At 37.5% G+C, this 22,161-nt stretch overlaps 1 protein-coding gene across 2 annotated transcripts in view; it reads left to right on the forward strand.

Moving 5' to 3' along the window:
• The first annotated feature begins 1,009 nt into the window (after positions 1-1,009).
• Positions 1,010-22,161, forward strand: part of LOC307171074 (NACHT, LRR and PYD domains-containing protein 3-like) — a 75,168-nt gene continuing 54,016 nt past the window's right edge. The window contains exons 1-3 of one of the 2 annotated variants that reach the window (XM_079892453.1): positions 1,010-1,386; positions 2,964-3,441; positions 16,228-18,174. In XM_079892453.1, coding sequence (XP_079748579.1) covers positions 3,071-3,441; positions 16,228-18,174 — 2,318 coding nt within the window. In that variant the 5' untranslated portion in view covers positions 1,010-1,386; positions 2,964-3,070. Of the gene's footprint in view, positions 1,387-2,247; positions 2,369-2,963; positions 3,442-16,227; positions 18,175-22,161 lie in introns of those variants that run through there. The other variant, XM_079892452.1, reaches the window with a different exon arrangement.

Below are 22,161 nucleotides of genomic sequence, written 5' to 3' on the forward strand. Positions count from 1 at the left end.
AGTTGAAAATTGAGTTTGCTTTTCTCCAGGAGAAAGATAAAATTGAATTGATACCAAAAATAGTTAAATATCTTGATTCAATTAAACCGACCAGTATAATCATTTTTACAGATGGATCTAGAGATCCAGTTAATGGAAGATCTGGGTTTGGGGTGTATGTTGAGAAACTAGGAATGAAAATTGGACGACGTATTTCGAATGGTAGCTCTGTTTTTGCTGCTGAGCTAATGGCAATTCTGTGGGCATTATGGTGGATTGAAGAAGCCAGCCCGAGAGAAGCTCTTATCTGTTCTGACTCTGCAGCAGCCCTGGAAACTTTAAGAGCAGGAAAATCTGAAGCTCGCCCTGATATTGTAAATGACATATTAAGTGTTTTCTTTAGAATTGTGTTTACTTGCAATATCACTTTCTGTTGGGTGCTTGGGCATGCTGGGGTGTTAGGGAATGAGCAAGCAGACTATATAGCAAAAGAGAGCCTAGAAAGAGAAATAGATATCTATATACCCTTGGGGAGGGTGGAACTGAGGGAAAGGGTTAAAGAATGCATAATTAAAGAATGGCAGAATGGATGGGAAAAGGAAATCAAGGGTAGACACTATTTTTCTATTCAACCAAAAGTTAGAAAAAAAAAGTTTTTGTACCTTTCCGTCCCGTAGGGACTCAGTTAAATTGTGCAGATTGAGGTTGGGGCATTGTGGGTTAAATTATTTTTTGCATATTATAGGAAAGCACATTTCTGGTCTGTGAATGTGGAAATATGGAAACAATAGGACATTTTTTTAGAGTGCAGGAAGTATAATATAGAAAGGAGAACACTTTTTTGTAAATTGGCAGAACTTGGGCTTAAAGTCTTTTCTGTTACTTCTTTATTTGGACACAGTGACAAGCATAAACAGATCTCTGAAGCAGTCATCCAGTTCTTGCATGAAACAGGAATGTATTTAAGAATTTAGTTTAAGTTGACCTGTGGAGGTCAGTAATACGCCTAGTAGCGTCTACACTGCCGGAAAGAGAAGAAGAAGAAGAAGAAGAAGAAGAAGAACTCAAACAAGCCTATTGTGGGCTTAAAGAAAATCCCGAGCTGTTTTATGACATCGTGGTGGCGTTCATGTGCGCTCAAATGGTAAATACGATCTTTACGAGATAACATGAACGCACCATTATTTCCTCGTGCCAAAACCCGGAAGTGTGAGAAGAGTCCATTCGAGGTAGTGATGGGATTTATGGCTCTTTGAGGGGATCCGGATCTTGGCGATCCGTTCCTTTCAAAGAGCCGTTCAAAAGAACGGCTCTTTTGGCTCTTTTTAAATATTTAGTCAGTTTTAAGAAGCCAGCTTGGGGGCATCTCAGTTTATCCTGGAAATAATCACTGAGAGGAATGATGAGGTGAGTTTGTAGTCAAATAATTAAAACTCAGATATCACACACCAATATCTGAGATTGAATTATTCTGAAATATTGATTATTACCTCATTTGTCATGTGTGGACTATATTCCATAGGGTTGCACAACATCCCTCTGCTTAGACAGTGATATCACTATTTTGGATTTACCTTTAGTACAAAGTGTGTGTATGTGTAAAGCTACGTTGACTTATGTTATTCATACAATACCTACTCACAAATAAACATAAAAAACAAAGCCGGCTGCAATGAATTTCTGTGCAAAACAGCTTTTACTACAAACACTTCCACACAAGAACACTGTTATCACACAAGAACATTTTGATAGAAAACAAAAAATATTTAAAGTTTTAAATATATACTGTATATAAAATTAGAATAAATAAAATGGAAATGTCTACATACAGTCCACTATTACTACTGTAAACTGTGCAAATAGGACATCAGCCCCTTCAAGTCTTAAATGAACAATAACAAAGTGGGCTGCAATGAATGTCTGTGCAAAACAGCTTTTAGTGAAAAATTTCTATACAAGAACATCACAAAAGAACATTTTGATAGATAACAAAAAATATTTAAAGTATTAGACATATACTGTAGATAAAATTAGAATAAATAAAATGGAAATGTCTACGTAGCACCCCTGCGCTGGGTGCGCCCCTCCCCCTATAACTGTTCTGTCTCGCGGAGGAGCTCATTTGTGTGCATCTGTGTGAAACACGCATAGGAAAAAAAGAACGACAGAAAGAACGGCTCCCCTCCAGCCGCGACTCGGCTCCCATCGTTCATGTTTATGAGCCGTTCAAAAGAATCGGTTCGTTCGCGAACGTCACAACTCTAATTCGAGGAGGAGGAGCTGCTGGGTGTTTACTCGTCTCACAGTGAAATCGAAAGCACTAGCAGCCGATGACTGTAAAGACGCCATTTCGCAAGATAGAAAATCAGCAATCTCTTCACATGTGACAGTAAGTTCGTTAAACTTTTCATAGCTGTAATATCGATAGAGTATTTGCGTCTAAACAGACTTTATGCCGAACTCAAACTCAAACACATGATACACTTTAAGTTGCTTTCGTTATCTAGGCCTACTTCACAACACGTCAACTATAAAATGGCCGAAAATGGTTAAACTTGCACTTACTTTTTCCTTAAACAGGAGAATATTATTTTAATGTTGAAATCTTCGGTTGACTTTAAATACGTATTTAATTATTTTTTATAATATTGTAATGTGTGTTCAGTGACGCAGTGAGACTTCGGGAAGGAAGTGTGGCCGTAGGATAAACGAATAACAATAACATCATATTTGCTTAATGCAAGACGAAAAACAAATAGTTGAAAACACCTGCAAGAGTTCAGCAGTGTCATTAAAGTGAAGGTGAATCCAGTGTTTAAACGAGGATGCTGTGTTTGAAAGTGTGGCCGACATGTTGCTCTACAAACACACTATTAACTGGAGAAAAACTGTTGATGTTAAGTTTAAATGAATTAAATGCCACTTAAATAAAATGTGTCAAAATTCAATTGTGTTGTGTGCATGTCCTCTGTGTCCACATACAGGCCTTTAAATAAAGTGTCACATCAAGGAGGAAGAGGAGAAACGTACCTGTAAAATCAGTGTGTGTGAGGAGAGAGAGGAGGCGGCGTCTGTTCACAGCTGTGTGTCCATGAAGAGTAACGCCTCCATGGATACTCCCCCTATGTTCAGTAATGGACCATCTCCAGGATTCAGCTGTGTCTCTATGAAGAGTAACAACTCCATGCGTGAGCCCCCTATGTTCAGTAATGGACCATCTTCAGGATTCAGCTGTGTGTCTATGAAGAGTAACGCCTCCATGGATACTCCCCCTATGTTCAGTAATGGACCATCTTCAGGATTCAGCTGTGTGTCTATGAAGAGTAACGCCTCCATGGATACTCCCCCTATGTTCAGTAATGGACCATCTTCAGGATTCAGCTGTGTCTCTATGAAGAGTAACCACTCCATGCGTGCGCCCCCTATGTTCAGTGATGGACCTGCTGTGACCTCTGACCCTGTGTGAGTATCATGAAGTTCAGGGCCGGTCCAGATTCTGCTGGCGCTTATTATATTATATTATATTTAGGGCTGTCACTTAAACGTGTTATTAACGGCGTTAACACAAACCCATTTTAACGGCGTCTTTTTTTAACCGCGCGATTAATGCCTAGCAAAACTTTGTAGTTTTTTTTCAAATGCTTTTGCAACAAATAGTAACGTTAGCAAAACTACAACACCACTGGATCTAGCTAGACCGGAAACAAAACAACAGGCACGCCGCACACACTTGTTTGGGCTTGCGAGCCGGCCAAAGAGTGGACGAGAAGCCGCGTCTAGGACAACTTGTATCGCACATCGGACGCGCACTTTCTCAGTTTATGGCCAGCAATAAAAACGCTGAAAGGCGCCGCCGGTGTGTGTACACTCATAGAGAATAATGTGTTCGAATTTAAATACTAGACGCTAGGGGTGGGCGGTATGACCAAAATTCTGTTTCATGGTATGACTAATTTTATTTCACGGTAACGATATATTTCACGATATAGTTATTTATATCTAGTTTTTCTCGAAAAATCGACAAAAAGGGCTTTGTATAATAAATAAACCCAAATAGGCTACTTTAGAAAGGAAAAGTACTTCACTGTGTTTGAATTTTCTTTTTCTTTTATTTGGTAAATTATTTCTTTGGTAAACTATTTTTAATAGCTAAATATAGTAAACAAAACACTGTCATCAAATTTTAGATGAACTGCCCCCAACTGATTGATATTAAATACAACTCATATGTGCAATTAAACTTTAAATTAAAGTGTTGCTTCATCAATCAGTTTATAATATCTAAATATTTTATATTGAACTATTCTATTCATAATAAATTAGTTACTTCCTTTTAATTTGGTAGGATATTAGTAGATACTAATTAGTTATGTTTAAATGTTTTTCCGGTACATTTTTAGGGCTTTTAAAGGACTTGTTTTGTTCTTTTTGTGATATCTGTTAACCCGTCACCTAAAGCTATGTTCAGAAGCGTCAAGTTCAGAACAGAAGTGACTAGGAGTAGAACAGCAGTATGAAAACCGAACAGCAGCTACTGTTAGTGTTGACTAAGTAGTGTAAATTATACACACCTTGTTGTAACTGCGTCATTATTTTACATACAGGGGTGCAAACACATGTATGGTCAAAAAAGAGAGAGGTAATCAAAGCCCTCGTCCCGCGGCAAATATCCAGATACTACATTGCCACCATGCCCAACCCACCCTAGGCACATAGAGTCAAATGAAATGTAGAAAAACTATCTTGCACTTCTTCTTCTTGCTTTACTGCTACTTCCTGAAAACAATTTCACCTGATGATTTGAATAGCTCTTTTTGTAATGAATGAATAATTCTAGGATGATTGGGGTAATTGTGTAGGGTAGGCCTAGTGCATCTGCATAGAAACTAATAAACAAAATACAAATATAAATACAATAAAACACAAACACACGAGAAATAAAGCAGTGCTTTATGTTTTTCAGGTAAATTAACTGTATTAAGTATTAATACAGTTTATCTTTTGACAAAACGTAATTTTTCTCTTTCTCTTTTGTTGTTTGATTAACTTAGGTGACACAAACAGCTGCAGGTATATTGGGTGCTGTCCCTTTAAGACGAATGCACGTATCTAATACCGGTAATGACACGCATCCGTTTTATTTTGACTGCGTTTACGGGGAAACTCGTTGAGACGGACACTGGCCTATTTTTTCGTGCACATGTCTGTTCAAACACAAATAGATAAGAAAGAAAAGGGAATTCGGTGTTCACGAACTTCACGTGCTGTCTGGGACTGCGTGGCTCTGTGCGCCGACAGACCATCTACATTTGGATGTTCAACATAATATATATAGCCTGATACAGCAAAGACAACGTCGGCAGTATTGACGGCAAAATAGGCTACAGAATATTTCGTTCTGTAGGCCTATTGACAGGGGCAATATTTGAAAATCGATAATTAGGCCTATTTTTTAAATTACAATTATATATGCATTTGTCAAAACCGAGAGACTTTCAAGCATCAAAATGTAATTTATTAATATGATTTGCGCCTTCTATTTTGTCTGAAAACTTCCAACACTCTTGCGTGTCGCGTGAAAAATAGGCGTCGGTTCTATTTCTAGCACGCGGTTTCGGCGCGGCTCGAGAAGTGTGTGTGTCACGCAGGCATTGTGCTCTAACACAAGCTCTAACCAGTTAACATGAGAGCCGATATAAAAACGGACACTCCACGCCACGCAGAGAGAAATGTGATGCAGTGGCAGATCCAGAGTGAGACAGAAACCCTAGTGGTTCACACTTGCGCACATACTGCTGGTTTGTCGCGCAGTGTTCTGATTCGCTTATTTCCTATTTACTTGTTGGTGGACGCAATCCAGAATTACTGTTGGTTCAATTATAATCAGACCCTCTCAAACCTGCAGATCTGCACGATTCACACAAGTCACCCAAACTGACGTGAAAAAAGCGGGAGGCGCCGAAAAGCGCGCTGTTTGCACCCCTGTACATAGCTCGGTGAACACCGACACACCGCGCTCCCTCTCAGTGCGTGTGCACACGCGCGTCTTTTGCATCAGTAAAATGCGATCGGAATTTGAGTGACACGTTGTAATCACGCATTGAGTCGAAGCAAGATTTTATCAGCTGTTTAAGTGGCCAATTGTTTGGAGTCAGAAATATATAACTCGCGCTGCATATTTAGTAATTTTGCCTCAGATACAGGATTATACATTTGCATTAACAAACAGGATGTTCATTACCACGGCAACCGCTCGCGTGTCATACTGAATGCTTTCGTGTTTAAAAAGTAACTATAGAGACAGAAAGATGCAGATAACTATACATCATAGGTTATTTCTATTCGTTACGATATTGATATATGAACTGTTGTTGTCAAGTAAGCTTCATGCTTTCCCCGTTGCGATCGTGCACTCCTCTAAACTGTAGCCTACGGGTGCTGCTCTGCTCTAGTTGACTGCTGCGCCTTTCCCCCCGAAAATATCACGTTAACAACAACCCTTTAGAAAACGTAATTCCTTTGTGGATCCTCTTGATCTGCTTTCTCCATGTTTCTTTGACAAATCTCAGTGTCTCATTCTCATACACGCTGCACGTGAGTTAACCACGCCCACTTATTTACATGTGTCGGTATCACGGAATAAAAAAAATCTGTTACGGTTGACATTTTCTACCGCGGTAATGATATATACCGTCATACCGCCCAGCCCTACTAGACGCTGTGCTGCGCTTCTCATCCAGTGTGCGACCCCCTTTAACGTTACGTTTTGAGTGGATGAATGATCGTGAGATGCCGAAATGGATGCCAATAAGATTCTGACTGGAAAGTTTAATTTTAAAAAAGTGGCCAAATGGTTCAATTGACAAGACCAAAGTGATCTGTGTGTTTTGTAGTTGTGAACTGAGCTTTCATCGCAGCACATACCACTTGGTGGCCAAGCACACACACAGCTGATGCGAATTCTCCGCCCCCTCGTCAATATCAGGACCTCGTCAGTATTTCTTTCACCCTTTTATTGATGGACAGTGTTACATTGTGTGAGAGATTATTTGCTCCAAGTGAGAATGTTAGTGTGAAATTGAACACCACAGTATATGCCAATGTTGTTTTCAATAAAAAACATTTGCACAAAGCAAGCCGATCCACTTTTCCATGTTGATAAGAGCATTCAAATGAGAAAAAACAATGGGACAAAAAGAAATCAAGAGACATTTAAAATAGATAAAAATGTGCAATTAATTGCGATTTATCGCGAGTTAACTATGACATTAATGCGATTAATCGCGATTAAATATTTTAATCGTTTGACAGCACTAATTATTATTATATTATATTATAATAATCGCCCCTAAAAACTAAGCTACAACACTGGCAATAACACACGCAAACACAAGTGTGTGTATGGCCGCACAAATAGTTGTTAAAATAAAGGGTAAAAAGGCTATATAAATATGTACTCAAATTTAATATATTTCTATGATAGTCTTAGAATCCAGATAACTAGTTAGCCTCATTAGCCTCTTACCTGGCGACCCTATTCTTAAACATAGACTGGAAAATTACATATCCAGACTTAAATGGATGCTGAACTGAATCTGCTGCTTTACATTTATTTTTCTTTTCTATTAGGCTAATATAAAACCTGTGCCTGGGCACCTAAAACTGAAAACGCGGTAAATCCAACCAAGTTGTCTTTCAAATGTGTCTCAAACTCAATATGCTCTGGGAGTTTTAGGCGCAGTAGCCAATATGGCCGCTAGGAGACATTCAAACTCCATTTGGTGATTTAAAAACTTGAAGTGTTTTAATTTCATGAATGTTTTGGACCATTGGCCTCTTTTGATAAAATACACGTATGGTTTTATTGGTGAAGTGAAAGCAAGCAACAACAGAAGTAAAAATACAGTTTTACACTGAACTTGCATTAAATGTAAATAAAATTAAAAAGTTTCCACTAGTGGTCCGTCCCAGTTAAAATATTCTAAAGTAACTCCTCAAAATAGGAAAAAAACATCAATGACTCACACACATTGTAGTTATGATTGATTCATCCACACACAGCAAAGAGTACCCTAGTACCCACATGATCCGCAAGCCCAATATTGACAAATGTTAAATTTAAAATAAATAGAAAGAAACAGTTTGTGATTTTTTTCTTATTATATGTATTCATGAAAAAACGATCACTGTAATATAGACTATGCAATTATCAGACACAGATATTACCTGTGTGACATGATAACTAAGAAAACTAAGTGAAGACTCAAGTGCAGAAAGAATGATTTATTAACAAAAGAACATAGTAAAACAAACACCCACGAGGGGGAAAACCATATATAAACAACACAACAACTACAAAATGAACATACCACTGGGTCACAGGAGACGTAAACAATACAACGATCCAACAAAGACTGCAAACACAAAGGAGCTTATAAAAGGGACAAATCAGGCAGATAATGAGGGAACAACTGGGACAAATGAAACCAATAATGATATAACAAGGAGGGTGGGGTCAAAACAGAGACAGGAACACAAACACCACATGTGCTACACGAGACAGGACAGGCATGTGACAACCTGTCACTCTCACTGTCATCCTTTCTTGCCCTCTTTGCAAAAAAAGCTGTGATTTTTTTTTTTCCCCCACGACTGGCTTTCATTGTTTTGAAAGATAAAATCCTTTTTTGATAGACCTGATAATTATTTTAGTATAATCATATAAATTAAAAAGTAGCATTAAAAACTTAGCGTTAAGATGTGTAATAGTGTAATTTTTTACCATATATAATTAGCAGCTAGCTAGCAACAGCTTGATTTGTGCTTTGATCTAGTTTCATCTCACTCCAGTCTAACTTTAAACTAAAGGATTTTATAGGTAATTTACTACACATTGTCATAGGCGATACATACTGTGGATTATTAAGGCTAAATTTTACTAAACACTAAGTAATGATTTGTTATACACCAGTTCAGACACTGACGGGCAGACCAATTGACCTATGGCTAAGCCACGCCCCCCCCCCCCCCCCCCCCATTTTTGGAGACAGAAAGATTATATATCATCTCAAAGTTACCAAAAGGGCCTTAGCTATGCATTGGAGGGTTATATTAATCATTTTATTTTGAGAAGGTCGATGAAAAGCTTCAGCTCCAGAGTCCAGACAAAGATTTAACGTTACAGGTCAGTGTGTAAACGTTATAGTTTGGTGCTATTTCGCTTCAAACGTTCGCTTTATACGTGCGTCCTATTCACTTTGGACGCGCAAATGGATTCAAAATGTTCAAGTGTCGAAGTAGACGCGATACGCGCGAATTTGACGCTCTATTCGCGTTTGGTGTGAACGCAGCAAATGAACATTATAATGAATCGGCTCAAAGGAGTCATTAGGTCGCGAATCGGACTTTAGCGGACATGTTGTGTGGGAATCCTGGCTGTTAGGACATCACGAAAGATTTGTCAACACACACACACACACACACACACAAAAAACACTTCAAACTGGATAGATTTTTTAAAGTTATGTCAGCTGCATGTGTGGAATGCTTGTCACAAGTTGTAATAGAAGATAAGGCAACTTTTTTGACTGCAATTCACACCCAAGCGGCAACCTCCCCGTCTCTCTCTTGAAACCAACACGGAAGTGAGTTAAACTGCAATTCATTGACTGGCCGCTTGGGCTGGCTGCAGAAGTGAGGCAAATCTGTATCTCCCCCATGTTAAAATTACCAACTTTACAGCAGAAAAAAATATGTTTACAGCCTGGATTTCTATGTGGCTTTGGTCTATACAGCTAATTTTGCCCTTCATAACAACTGTGGGGGGGGTGCATTTTTTTATAACTCATTCGTTTAGTTGATTAATATTTAAATTTAAGGGTGTGGCCACTTGAGTGACAGGTGGATTGCCGCTGTCAATGCTAGCCGTTTGTCTGCTGTTACTAGCCGTCACTTCACCTCAGCAAATGTTAGCTGCTGAACTTGCCATCTCTGCAGTGTTTGTGCTTTTTTTCGGGATTATTTCATACAATTTAATACACCCATTACTTGGGGTATACAAAGCCCACGTCTTACGGTACGTTCACACGGGGCGTCAGCGTCATTCCCATTGACTTTGAATGGGTGACGTCAAGCGTTGCCGAAAAGAATTGTGGATCCGTCGGCGGCGCTTCACTGGCGTTGCTCGTGGCAGAAGTTGAGAATTTTTCAACTTCTGCCGCGAGCAACGCCAGTGAAGCGCCGCCGACGGAAGCGTCAGCCAATCAGATCGCTCTATGCAAATACAGTAGCCAGGCGGCAGCCAATCACGTTCATCCTGTTCAAGAGCTGCAAACTGAGGATTTTAAATTTTAAATTTTAAATGGAGGAGAAACTAATTATTGCGGTGAGCAATCACCCGGTCCTTTATGACCATTGAATGACAATGAAGCTTGTTGTTGAGTTCCTGTCTAATTTCATTGGCTGACGCTGCTATGACCATGGCGTCAGTGCCAAACTTCAGCCACGCCTTCCATCAAGCGTTGACGCTGACGACCCGTGTGAACGTACTGTTAGGATTCCGTCGTTGTCGGCGAGTATCGTTCGAGAGAACAACCAGCGCTGTATTTCAGTTGTTTTCCTCTGTGAACATGCACTAATGGATGTCTGGCAATTTCGTTGCTTTTTGGAGTTGTCAAATTTAAAAACGTCAATAAAGGCTCGTTCGTTCTGCTCTCACGGAACAGATTATAATATGTTTATGCCGTCAGATGAAATCCTGCAGGTGTCGGCGCTTTCTCCGTCCGTGCTATAAATGCATATCCATGAATGAGCGCGGATTTTCTAGCGCATTTACTTGCACTTCAAAGGCAATATATCTATGGTTTAACCCATTTGAGAGGTGGCCAAAATCAGATTTTAAAATGGACTGAATAAGCTCTCTACGAACTTGAGCGATGCCGCGCTGACGGACCATAAGAAAGAGTGACTGACATGTGCACATAAATCACTGTCACACACACACTCTCGAAGTAATATTAGTGCATAATACATTTTCAACTAGCAGAATAGTACAGAATCACAATACACAGTCTCACTTGTAGCCATGTCTTTTAACTATTATAATATTTCGAAGGGCAAAAATAGGAACTTTTAATTGGCTTTACATAATCAGATAACTCGATCACGTCGAGGCTCGAGCTAGTGATTTCAGATAGCCAGGCTCATATCTATGGCCAGGTTCCTCAGCTCCACCAAAGCCCGTCACGCCCCGCCTCTTTGCCCATTTTCTGTTATCCGGGAGTGACGCAAGGCCAAGATGGCGACGGCCGGCTCCGCCTACTTTAGGCTTCAAAAATGCTCTTCAGAAACCTACGGGTGACGTCACGGACACTACGTCCATATTTTTTTACAGTCTATGTTCACACCCAGCGCTAATTCAGCAAAAATAGTCTCCGAATGCACCACGTGAAACATGGATTCTGTCTTCCGACCTTTAGGATCAGTTGATTTTGATGCGAGGGAGAGAGCAAAGACAGAACTGAAGATGGAGAGTGCCCGCGCGGGGGTGGGGCGCTGTGATCGTTCTCTCCGTCACTCCGTCAGTAGCCTGCTTCACTCACAAAACCCAATATAGATCAAATAAGGCTTTGGCGGGACAAAAAATCGTTTTGGCGGCTGCCAAAAAATTTTCAATGTAGGAAAAACCCTGAGTATGTTTTTCTGGCTGCCTCTGGAATCTCGCTCTCTATTCAGAGCCATTTGCTCTTTATGCATAGTGTATGATTGCAGAAAAAATACATGTTTTTATTGAATATTGATGGATCAATACATTTTGTGGGAAAATAAATCATTAAAGTGGTTTGTTTTGGTAAAAAATCTTATACATGTATGAGGCGGCAATAACTTTTAAGCATTTTGCCCCCGACTATACAGAGTCTGGGTTAAAAAATAAATAAATAAATAAATAAATAAACCTTATTGCCACATCATATAAGATTTAAAAGACTCACCAGGATGGGGCAAAAGGCCCCCAGTATCGATACAAATACTTTAGCAATAGTAATGTGCTTTGCATAATATCGAAGTTAGTTTGTTCAAAACAATCACTTTAGTTCCGTTTATTTTAATAAATAAAGGAAATGCATTTTTGTTTAATAATATACTATGGAAGTAAAATAATGTCAAATGTTTTTCAAACAAAAAGCCTGTTGAATTGCACTACTTGAAAAAAAAATAGGCATTGCATTAACCATGCTTGCATTTTAATGCATTGTATTTTTAGGGCTTGCATTTTTATGGGCTGAAATTCAACATGGTTGAATATTTAAGCTGTGAATATTTCAGTTAAAATCATTTCAAACACATTTTCATTATTAAAAATTCAATAATCCATATTCACCTTTTAAATTTCACTTCCAAAATATTCAAACTGTTTAAAAATACAACCTATAATATTCAACAGTCAATTTTCGGTCCATTTTATTTCGCTTTGCAAATTCGCTTCCACAAATTCAGTAGTTCAAATTAGACAGTAAATTCAACAGAACTGCAGGAAAAGCAGTAGATTACCGAGCATGCTCTCCATCTGCTGTTAGTCGACCTCACCAGCAGGTGGTGCAAAAGCGCGTGTTGTTGACGAAGAACAGCAACAGTTAGATCAAGCCATTCATTCATAAAATGAAAATGATTACCTGTCAGTATATATGCGGAAAAGATGATGAAGACACAAAAGCTGTGTTTCATTCAGCTTTTATGTTTCATTCAATAACTTCATTGTTACTTTCCCTGTGTAGCCTACATGTTATCAGCTTTCTCTTCCATGAACAGGATTATAATCAGTTTCCCTCAATACCTCATACTCAAGGATTCCCCTTCCGTCGGGACAAAACGCTTAACGTAGCTTATGGACTAATACAGTGATATGAAAGACCAAACTCGCACCTTATTGGGGATGTAGGATGTAGGATGTAGGCTACTAGGCTATATAGCTTAACCCTTTAACTGTCACCCCCCCTTTTTTCGCATACACAAAAAAAACACTATACAAACTTGGTTGTAATTCAAGAATGCTTTGGAATATAGACATATGGTTGGTCTTGTTTTTAAGAAGACATTTGCCAGATTATTGTAGAAGTGAAACAAATTATGAAAGTGAAACAGAAAAAAAGTTATGTAAGTTTGAGTTTATGAAAATATGGAATGTAAAAATATAATTATTTATATTTTATATAAAATATATATATTACAAAATATATTTTACTCCAAATCTGCTAGAAAATTAAAGCCAAAAATCTAAAGTTGTGTTCCAAATTTTAGGTTGATATCTCAAAAAAAGAGCTTTCAGTAAGATTTTATTTGGGCGCAGTACCAAACTTTTTCACTAGATGGACAGCCAGCTTCCTTACTGACCATATAAGGGCGTCTCCATTTTCATATATCTTTTGAGTGATCTGAACCATGTATTTCCATAATTTCATACAATTTATGAAGTGTACATCCTATTCAGAAATAGTATGGGGGTTTTGGCAGTATTTGATTTGATTTCAACCTCTAATAAACATAAAAAGAGCACATTTGTGCGTTATAGCTCGCTGCCGCTGCGTGCCGCATCACAAATCGAGAATCCTTAATATTTTTCTTTATATTCTAAACATTTTCAGACCTTTTTTTCTCATAAAATGTAATTGGTGTTATCTTTTGAACTCTTGGCATGAGGTTTCTCCCAATCTTTCATGATTTTTCATGTTTATTTCTATTTCAAAATAAAGGCCTAAACACGCCTAATGAATATGAAATATTCTTGTTGCAAATTGATAAATTATTGCTCCTCTGTAATTTATTTAAAAAAAAACAGCCACGAAATATGAAAACTAGAGATTGTAAGCTTTCAAATGATATATAGTTTGTCAATATTACTTTAGGTTTTTACTAAGATATTATTGTTTTAAATATATATGGGCAAACGTCCCACCTGTGGGACGGTGACAGTTAAGGATTGGACTAATGCAAAATGGACTAAGAATATGAACGTAACGCGCAAAGTTTCATGCAGAGCGTTTCGTGATATACTGGCATAAAATCAACACTTGATCAATACTAACACTTTCTCTTCTCCTCTCTATCTCTCTCTCTCTCTCTCTCTCTCTCTCTCTATATATATATATATATATATATATATAGGCTAGAGATATAAATTAGTATAGTATAGTAGGCTATGCCTACGTGTATTGCATTAGCTTAAACTGGGAAGAATAGCACTTGCATATTGTTGTCCTCCTATTGTTAGTTTAACTGTAAATCGCTTTGGATAAAAGCGTCTGCTAAATAAATGACTAAATGTAAAATTGGCTTGACATTGGACATTCGCACATTTAGGGACCGTCTCAAAAGTTGCATACAACATTGGCATACAAGTTTCTAACTTCAATAGCAAACTTTAATTTATTTGAATAAATATCAAAAATCCAAAGGGTGCGCATTATGCCTGACACTAAATGAACACTTTACAGTTGGTTTTATGACTGTAAGTCGTTCTATTCAAATGCTATTGAAGTTAGAAACGTGTATAACAAAGTCCTATACACTTAAATGTGCAAATGTCAAGCCAACTTTATGCCAGTCTATCACTGGGAAACGCTCAGCATTAAACCTTGCGCGTTATTCTGAGTCCATCTGCTTGCCTGCGAGTTTGGTCTTTTATATCACTGTAATTAGTCCATTAAGCTACGTTAAGCGTTTTATATGTCCAGCAGGGGAATCCTTAAGTATTGAGGGAAACCCTAATAGCTTGCATGCAGCACATCGCCACAATATAAAAGGCAACTAAACAACCAAGAGAAATATATGTCAACCTCAAAAATGTAACATTGGATCTGTATATCCGCATCGGGGAATAACATTATAATCTTGTTCACGGTAGAGAAAGATGCATGTAGGCTACACAGGGAAAGCAACCATGAAGACACTGAATTTAACATAAAACCGCCGTCATAATAATCACAAATACGCATTGCTGTTAAATGAGTTTTATGAATGAATGGCTTGCTCTAACGCGCTTTTACACCTCCTGCTGGTGAGGTCGACTAACAGCAGATGGAGAGTATCTCGGTAATCTACTGCTTTTCCTGCAGTCCCTTTGAATTTACTGTCGAATTTGAACCACTGAATTTGTGGAAGCGAATTTGCAAAGCGAAATAAAATGGACCGAAAATTGCCTGTTGAATATTATAGGTTGTATTTTTAAACAGTTTGAATATTTTGGAAGTGAAATATGAAAGGTGAATATGGATTATTGAATTTTTAATAATGAAAATGTGTTTGAAATGTTTTTAATTGAAATATTCACAGCTTAAAAATTCAATGTTGAAGTTCAGCCCATAAAAATGCAAGCCCTAAAAATACAATGCATTAAAATGCAAGCATGGTTAATGCAATGCCTATTTTTTTTCAAGTAGTGCAATTCAACAGGCTTTTTGTTTCAAAAACATTTGACATTATTTTACTTCCATAATAAACTGTCATTAAAATTAAACTGTTCATTTTAAAAACGCACAAAAAATATTTAAAAACTAAAGATTCTGAAAGCTTTGAAGGAGATCCCATAAATTATATTGGCTTTACAGTAGTAACAATAATCGTGATATTTTATTATGATTAATATATATATATTTAAATATAATGGTTTCATTATAAATATGATGATTAATATGATGACACCCAACTTAATACGATATTTCCCATCTGAATCAAACTCTGTCATGTCAACAAATGGAAAAGTAAGCCAGCTGTTGATTATCATGTTAATTATTTTGCCTTTAGCTCAAACAGCAAACTTTACATATTCTTCAGAATAACTGTTGATTTAAGTATCATCCGTCGCCATTTACAAGTAAATCAATTACATGTAATGATTTCACATGAACACTGCTTTTTCTTCATGTCAGTGTTTCTGTGATATTTTAAAATAATGGTTTCTGGTAAATCTGGTCAAGAATTTTAGCCACCTTTCTCTTTTATTCGAACATTTTGACTACTGAAATATTGATGTCTCATTACTTTTAATATGCAGGTCATTATCTGCCCCTAATGCCTGATGTTCATTATTAATTTACAGTTTGTTGTAAACATGGGTAAATAAATTCTGTGCGGGAACAGAACCTTGAGGATCTCCATGTAATATATTAAGAAGACAGTTTTTACATTTTTCAGATTTTTATATTTATTTTAACAGAGGTTTTTGTGTCTCTGTTCTTCTTGATGTGTTTTCAGTGGTGTGAGAGCTGACCAGATCAGAGATGTGTCGTGTCAGACCAGCTCATCCTCCTCCTGTCAGAAAGACATCTGTCATCATGACACAGAAGCAGTCCTGCAGCTCGACTCTCACCAGCCAGTGCATGATGATCTGCAGAGAGTCAAAGACCAGCACAAAACCAGCATGAAGAACAAGTATGAGAGCTTATTTGAGGGAATCAAACTACAAGAGAATCAGACCCTCCTGAACAGGATTTACACACAGCTGTACATCATAGAGGGAGAGAGTGAAGGAGTGAATGAAGAACATGAGGTGCAACAGATGGAGAAAAGTTACAAGACACTCCAAGACACTCCAATCAACTGCAATGACATCTTTGATCCTTCACCTGAACTAGGGTATGAGGAGAAGAGAAGAGAGAAGGACAAAATCAAGACTGTTCTTACTAAAGGCATCGCTGGAATTGGAAAAACCGTCTCTGTGCAGAAGTTCATTCTGGACTGGGCCGAGGGAAAAGCCAATCAGGATGTCGATTTCATGTTTGTGCTTCCATTTAGAGAGCTGAACTTGATTAAAGATCATCAGTACAGTCTTCACAGATTTCTGCTGGACTTTCATCCTGAACTTCAAGATCTGGACTCAAAGATTTATGATGAATGTACAGTTGTGTTCATCTTTGATGGTCTGGATGAAAGCAGAATTACACTGATGTTTTCAGACAGTGAGAAAGTTTCTGATGTGACTGAGTCTTCATCAGTGGGTGTGTTGATGTCAAACCTCATGAAAGGAGATCTGCTTCCCTCTGCTCTCATCTGGATCACCACCAGACCAGCAGCAGCCAATCAGATCCCATCTAACTACATCAACCGTGTGACAGAAATTCAGGGATTCAATGACCCTCAGAAGGAGGAATATTTCAGGAAGAGAATCAGTGATGAGGATCAAGCCAGCAGAATCATCTCACACATCAGAAGAGCAAGAAGCCTCCACATCATGTGCCACATACCCGTCTTCTGCTGGATCTCAGCCACTGTGCTTCAAAACATCCTGAAACATCTCAGTGCAGAAATCCCTCAAACTCTGACTGAAATGTACATACACTTCCTCCTCATTCAAACTAGCATGAGGATCCAGAAGTATGAAGGGAGATATCCAAAGAAACTCATGCAGTCCAACAGAGGAGTGATTGTGAAACTTGCTGAACTGGCTTTCAATCAGCTGATGAAGGGCAATGTGATGTTCTATGAGGAGGACCTGACTGAGAGCGGCATAGACGTCATTGACGCCTCAGTGTATTCTGGGATTTGCACTGAGATCTTTAGGGAGGAATCTGTGATTTATCACAGGAAGGTTTACAGCTTTGTACATCTGAGCTTTCAGGAGTTTTTTGCAGCACTGTATGTGTTTCTCTGCTATGTACGCAAGAAAATTAAAGTTCTGAAAATATTCCTGACAGGAAAGTCCAGAACTCAGTGTAAGACTGTTTCTCTGGATGATTTTCTGAAGGCAGCAATGAATAAAGCTTTGAAGAGTAAAAATGGACACCTGGATCTTTTCCTTCGATTCCTTCATGGCATCTCGCTGAAGTTCAATCAGAGGCTATTAAAGGATCTGCTGATTCGCACAGAGAACAACCCAGAGAGCAGAGAGAAAATAATCCAAAACCTTAAAAAACACGAAAACACAGAAAGTCCAGAAGACAATGTCAGCCCTGAAAGATGGATGAATCTGTGTCACTGCTTGATTGAGATGAAGGATAGTTCTCTTGTTGATGAAATGCAGGCATTTTTACAATCTGGAACAAGTAACCAAAACCTTTCTCTTGCACAATGTTCAACTTTGGCAAACATGATCCTGATGTCAGAAAAGGTGATGGATGAGTTTGACCTTATAAAGTACAACATATCATCACAAGAGGGTCGAAGGAGACTGTTACCTGCTCTGAGGAACTGCAGAAAAGCTCTGTGAGTGTGAAAATATGAACATAATATCAACTGATTTGAAATATGAACATATTTCATCTCATGTAGGCTAATAGTTTAGCTAAATGCACTTTAATTACTTTTTTATTTACATAAATTTGAAGTATCTACAGATTAAAATATTTAAAATAATTATTTTAATTTGTAATTATAATCAAAATCCAAGTAATTACATTTCTGAAGTTTTAAAAGCTGAATATCTTTTCAGCCAATGAATTTACATGACTTTCACATTGTTCATAATTTGCTGGATATGGATTAAGCATTTTTAGAAAAATATATTAATTTTCCTGGTCTAGAAATCAAACTTTTAAGGCTACCTCTTATATCTAGTTGCGTATGGAAGGCATTTTCTGCCAAATTTAAATAAATAAATTAAATGATTAAAATTAAAATTAAAACCAAATTAACGATTTCATTACAGAAAACTGTACGCAAAATATGTGACAAAATTGAGAATTAAAATGAAATGATTTCATTTTCACGGTGACAGTGCATCATCCCTGTCAAATTGAAAAATAAAATGCAATTGGTGATTTCACATTTCATTTTCACCACAGTCTCGAGGCAAGACTGCCAATATTAAAATGAAAAGCCAAACGTGAAAAAGAAACTACAAATCCAGTTTTTACAAAGCTCTTTATTAATGCTCACGCAATAATAGTGACACAATTCAAATTCAAATGTAAATTTTAGTTGTCATTTTAATTCCTCTTTTATTTCACAGCTTTCATTTTCATTTTCAACCACAACCTGCATGCAAATTCTATGTTAATGAGTGGGTGTGGCTTATTCAAGTAACGGTGCTAGAGACACGCCTTTTGTAAAGCGAAATCGTCGACGTTCCGTGTGCATGAGTGAATGTGTGAAACGAAATTATTTAAATGTGATTATATTGTAATCGAGACGATGAGATATGGCGAAATCTGTTAGTGAGCTTTTGCGGGAAGCTGCCGCAGCATTAGTGGAAACAACCAGCCTGACCAGCATGCGTCAAACCCTCGGCACACTGCAGTTCCTCGGCCTGAGTCACGGGCATCTTCAGTTGCGATGAAGTTCATTCATGTCTTAGGCTGTTTTGGAAGTTCAACTATTTGGGTGTACAAAAGTCTTAGTAACACAATTTCTACAACAATTATAGCTAGATATAGACATTAATACCCGCTAGCTTTAACCGAGGACTTCAGCCAATGTTTCATATTTGCATCGTGCCTAACAACGCCCTTCAGCCGTGACTTTTTCAGATACAGCACTAGCCTAGAGTACCTTATTGCTTTTATAAAACGGTTACCACGCAATACAAATTAAACCTGAAAAATATGTATCTATATATGCAACTTTCATGAAGTAAAATCACTAAAAGCCAAAAGAAAAAAAAAGAAAAAGCGAGAAAGTGAGTGTACCTGCATTTACAGTAGGCTAGATATAGCATTTTCCTTCAGGTCAGTCCTATATAATCTTAATAAAAAATCTGTTTGAATGCCGGGTGTGAAAATGAAATCATTTAATTTTAATTCTCAATTTTGTCACATATTTTGCGTACAGTTTTCTGTAATGAAATCATTAATCTGGTTTTCATTTTCATTTTAATCATTTAATTTATTTATTTAAATTTGGCAGAAAATGCCTTCCATAGTTGCGATGATGATGTATTAAAATAAGAAATATCTTGATTTAGGTCAGTGATTTTCAATCCCAGCACTGTACATTTTTAATGTCTCTCTTATCTAACACAAATTTTTGAGGTCTTGGAGTCGTTACTAACTAGCTGATGAGTTGAATTTGAAAATGTGCAGTGCTGTGTGTACTCCAGAAACAGGATTGACCAGAAACTGTCTCTGAGCCCACTAGTCCGGGCCTTAATGCTATGGTACTGTAACCGTGATAAGAGCATAAAACAATGTTATGTGGCTTGGATGGCTTGAGTCCTTGTAGAGTAAGTTACTACGGGTTAGAACACGGCTCAACCATTCAGAATCAAGGTCCAGAACTATCTGTTTTATAACTAATTATTGACATACAAGAGGGCTTTTCACACTAATAATAATAGTTAACCCTGGGTCATTGTAAACCTTTACACTGATCATAATTTACCCGGGGTTAACAATTAATCCTTGGTATTTATAAACTGATGTTTCATGCTGTACACTCCTAAACCCTCGGTTAACGTTCTTATTTGCGTATTTGTGGTGTTAGATTCATTGATTGGACGAATGCTGCATGCAACCTGTTTACATGAAGGCTCTTGCATTGCACATCCTCATATTATATTGCTAAGTACTATCAAGGTTTTTTTCTCTATATGGATTTTTTGGACAGTAAAGTTAATAACGAAAAGGTCTCTTCTTCACTCCAATTGACGAGTTTTCTGTGGCCATTTAAAATGTTTCCCGTTAAACGCTGAAATAACTGTTTACAACGCTCATGGTGCATCCGCAATTGCGTACTGTCGAGTAGGCACTACATTTGAATTAGAACATCCTTCATGACCGTTAAAAATCTGTTATATATGGTATGAATTAGGGCTGCACGATATTGGAAAAAACTTACATTGCGATATTTAGTTTTTTTCCGATATTGCAATGTATAAATAAACAATTTCACCAGTTGATTTGAATAGCTCTATTTGAATAGAATTAATCAGTCTAGAATAATACGGGTGATTTTGTAGGGAAGTGAATCTGCATAGAAAATAATCATTTATGAGCATAGATAAATACAATAGAAGAAAGATACAATTGAAACAGTATTCAAGTACAGAAATTGAATAACAGTCTTCAATGTATAAATAAAATATAACTAATATAATTGATTACCGTAATTAATACAATTTACAGTATCACAAACAGCTGCGGGTACATTAAGCTGCTGTCCCTTTAAGACGAATGCCCAGACCAAATGACACGCATCTGTTTTCTTTCTCAATTGTTTACAGCACACAACCAACTGTGTTTATGAGGATACTCGCAGAGACAGACATTTTAACCTAATTTTACGTGCATGTGTCCGTTTAAGCTTGGAAAAAAGAGAAAAGGAACTGAATTCGGTGTTCACATGCTGTCTGCGTGGCTTTGTGTGTGCGCAAAGAAAATGGCACCCAAGTCCTCTTGCGCTTGATGCCTGACTCGACTTAAAAAAACGTGTACATTATAAACTTTTACTCTATGATGGTTAAATTTAGCAAATTATCCAAGGCTATCCATCACTCCATGACTATCGCGGATGCACACATCGCAGGGCTGAAACGATAAATAAAAAATCGTCGACAAAATATCATGTTGCCGAGTAGTCGTTTGATCTCACGTGACCTAATGTAAGGGCCTGCAATATGTGTTTTAGAAGAAAACACAGCGCGAATTATGACGGTGACGGAGTGCAAACGAATCCGAACTAGCAAGGTGTGTGGGAAAGTTTCACAAAAATTCAAACCAAGAATGCTGTCGTGTGCAATACATGCCAGGCGGAACTTGCTTTTCACGGGAGCACAACATGTATGTTTAAGCACTTAAAGAGGAAACAAGAGGAGCCGGTGAGAGGTGAATGTTCTGCAGCTGGAGCTAAATAACTAACTTAGCAGTAAATCTCTTTATTAGAGAATTCAATACTACTAATAATAGCAATAATATTAACAATAATAATATAATTACAGTAATGTGATGATTTATTTTTGCATACAATAAAGCTTGATAGAGCTTAGGAGTCAGGGCTGTTTTTATTAACACAATTAGGCCTAGGTATTCCGGTCTTATCACTTGCCTGTATTTTGAGAATGTCTCTGTCAGCTCAATTATCATGTCAATTTTTATTTTATTTTATTCTTATAATAATTGTTTGCAGATTAAGTTTGTCTATAATGCAGCTGATTGATTTTTGTTTATTTTTTTCTATTGAAAGAGAGAACAGAATATTTAAACAATGCTTAGAGAGCATTTGTGTGTGATTTGAGTTGGACAGAAATCTGAAAACTTA

Source organism: Squalius cephalus (genome assembly GCF_949319135.1).
Source record: "Squalius cephalus genome assembly, chromosome: 1".
Taxonomy (NCBI): Eukaryota; Metazoa; Chordata; class Actinopteri; order Cypriniformes; family Leuciscidae; genus Squalius; species Squalius cephalus.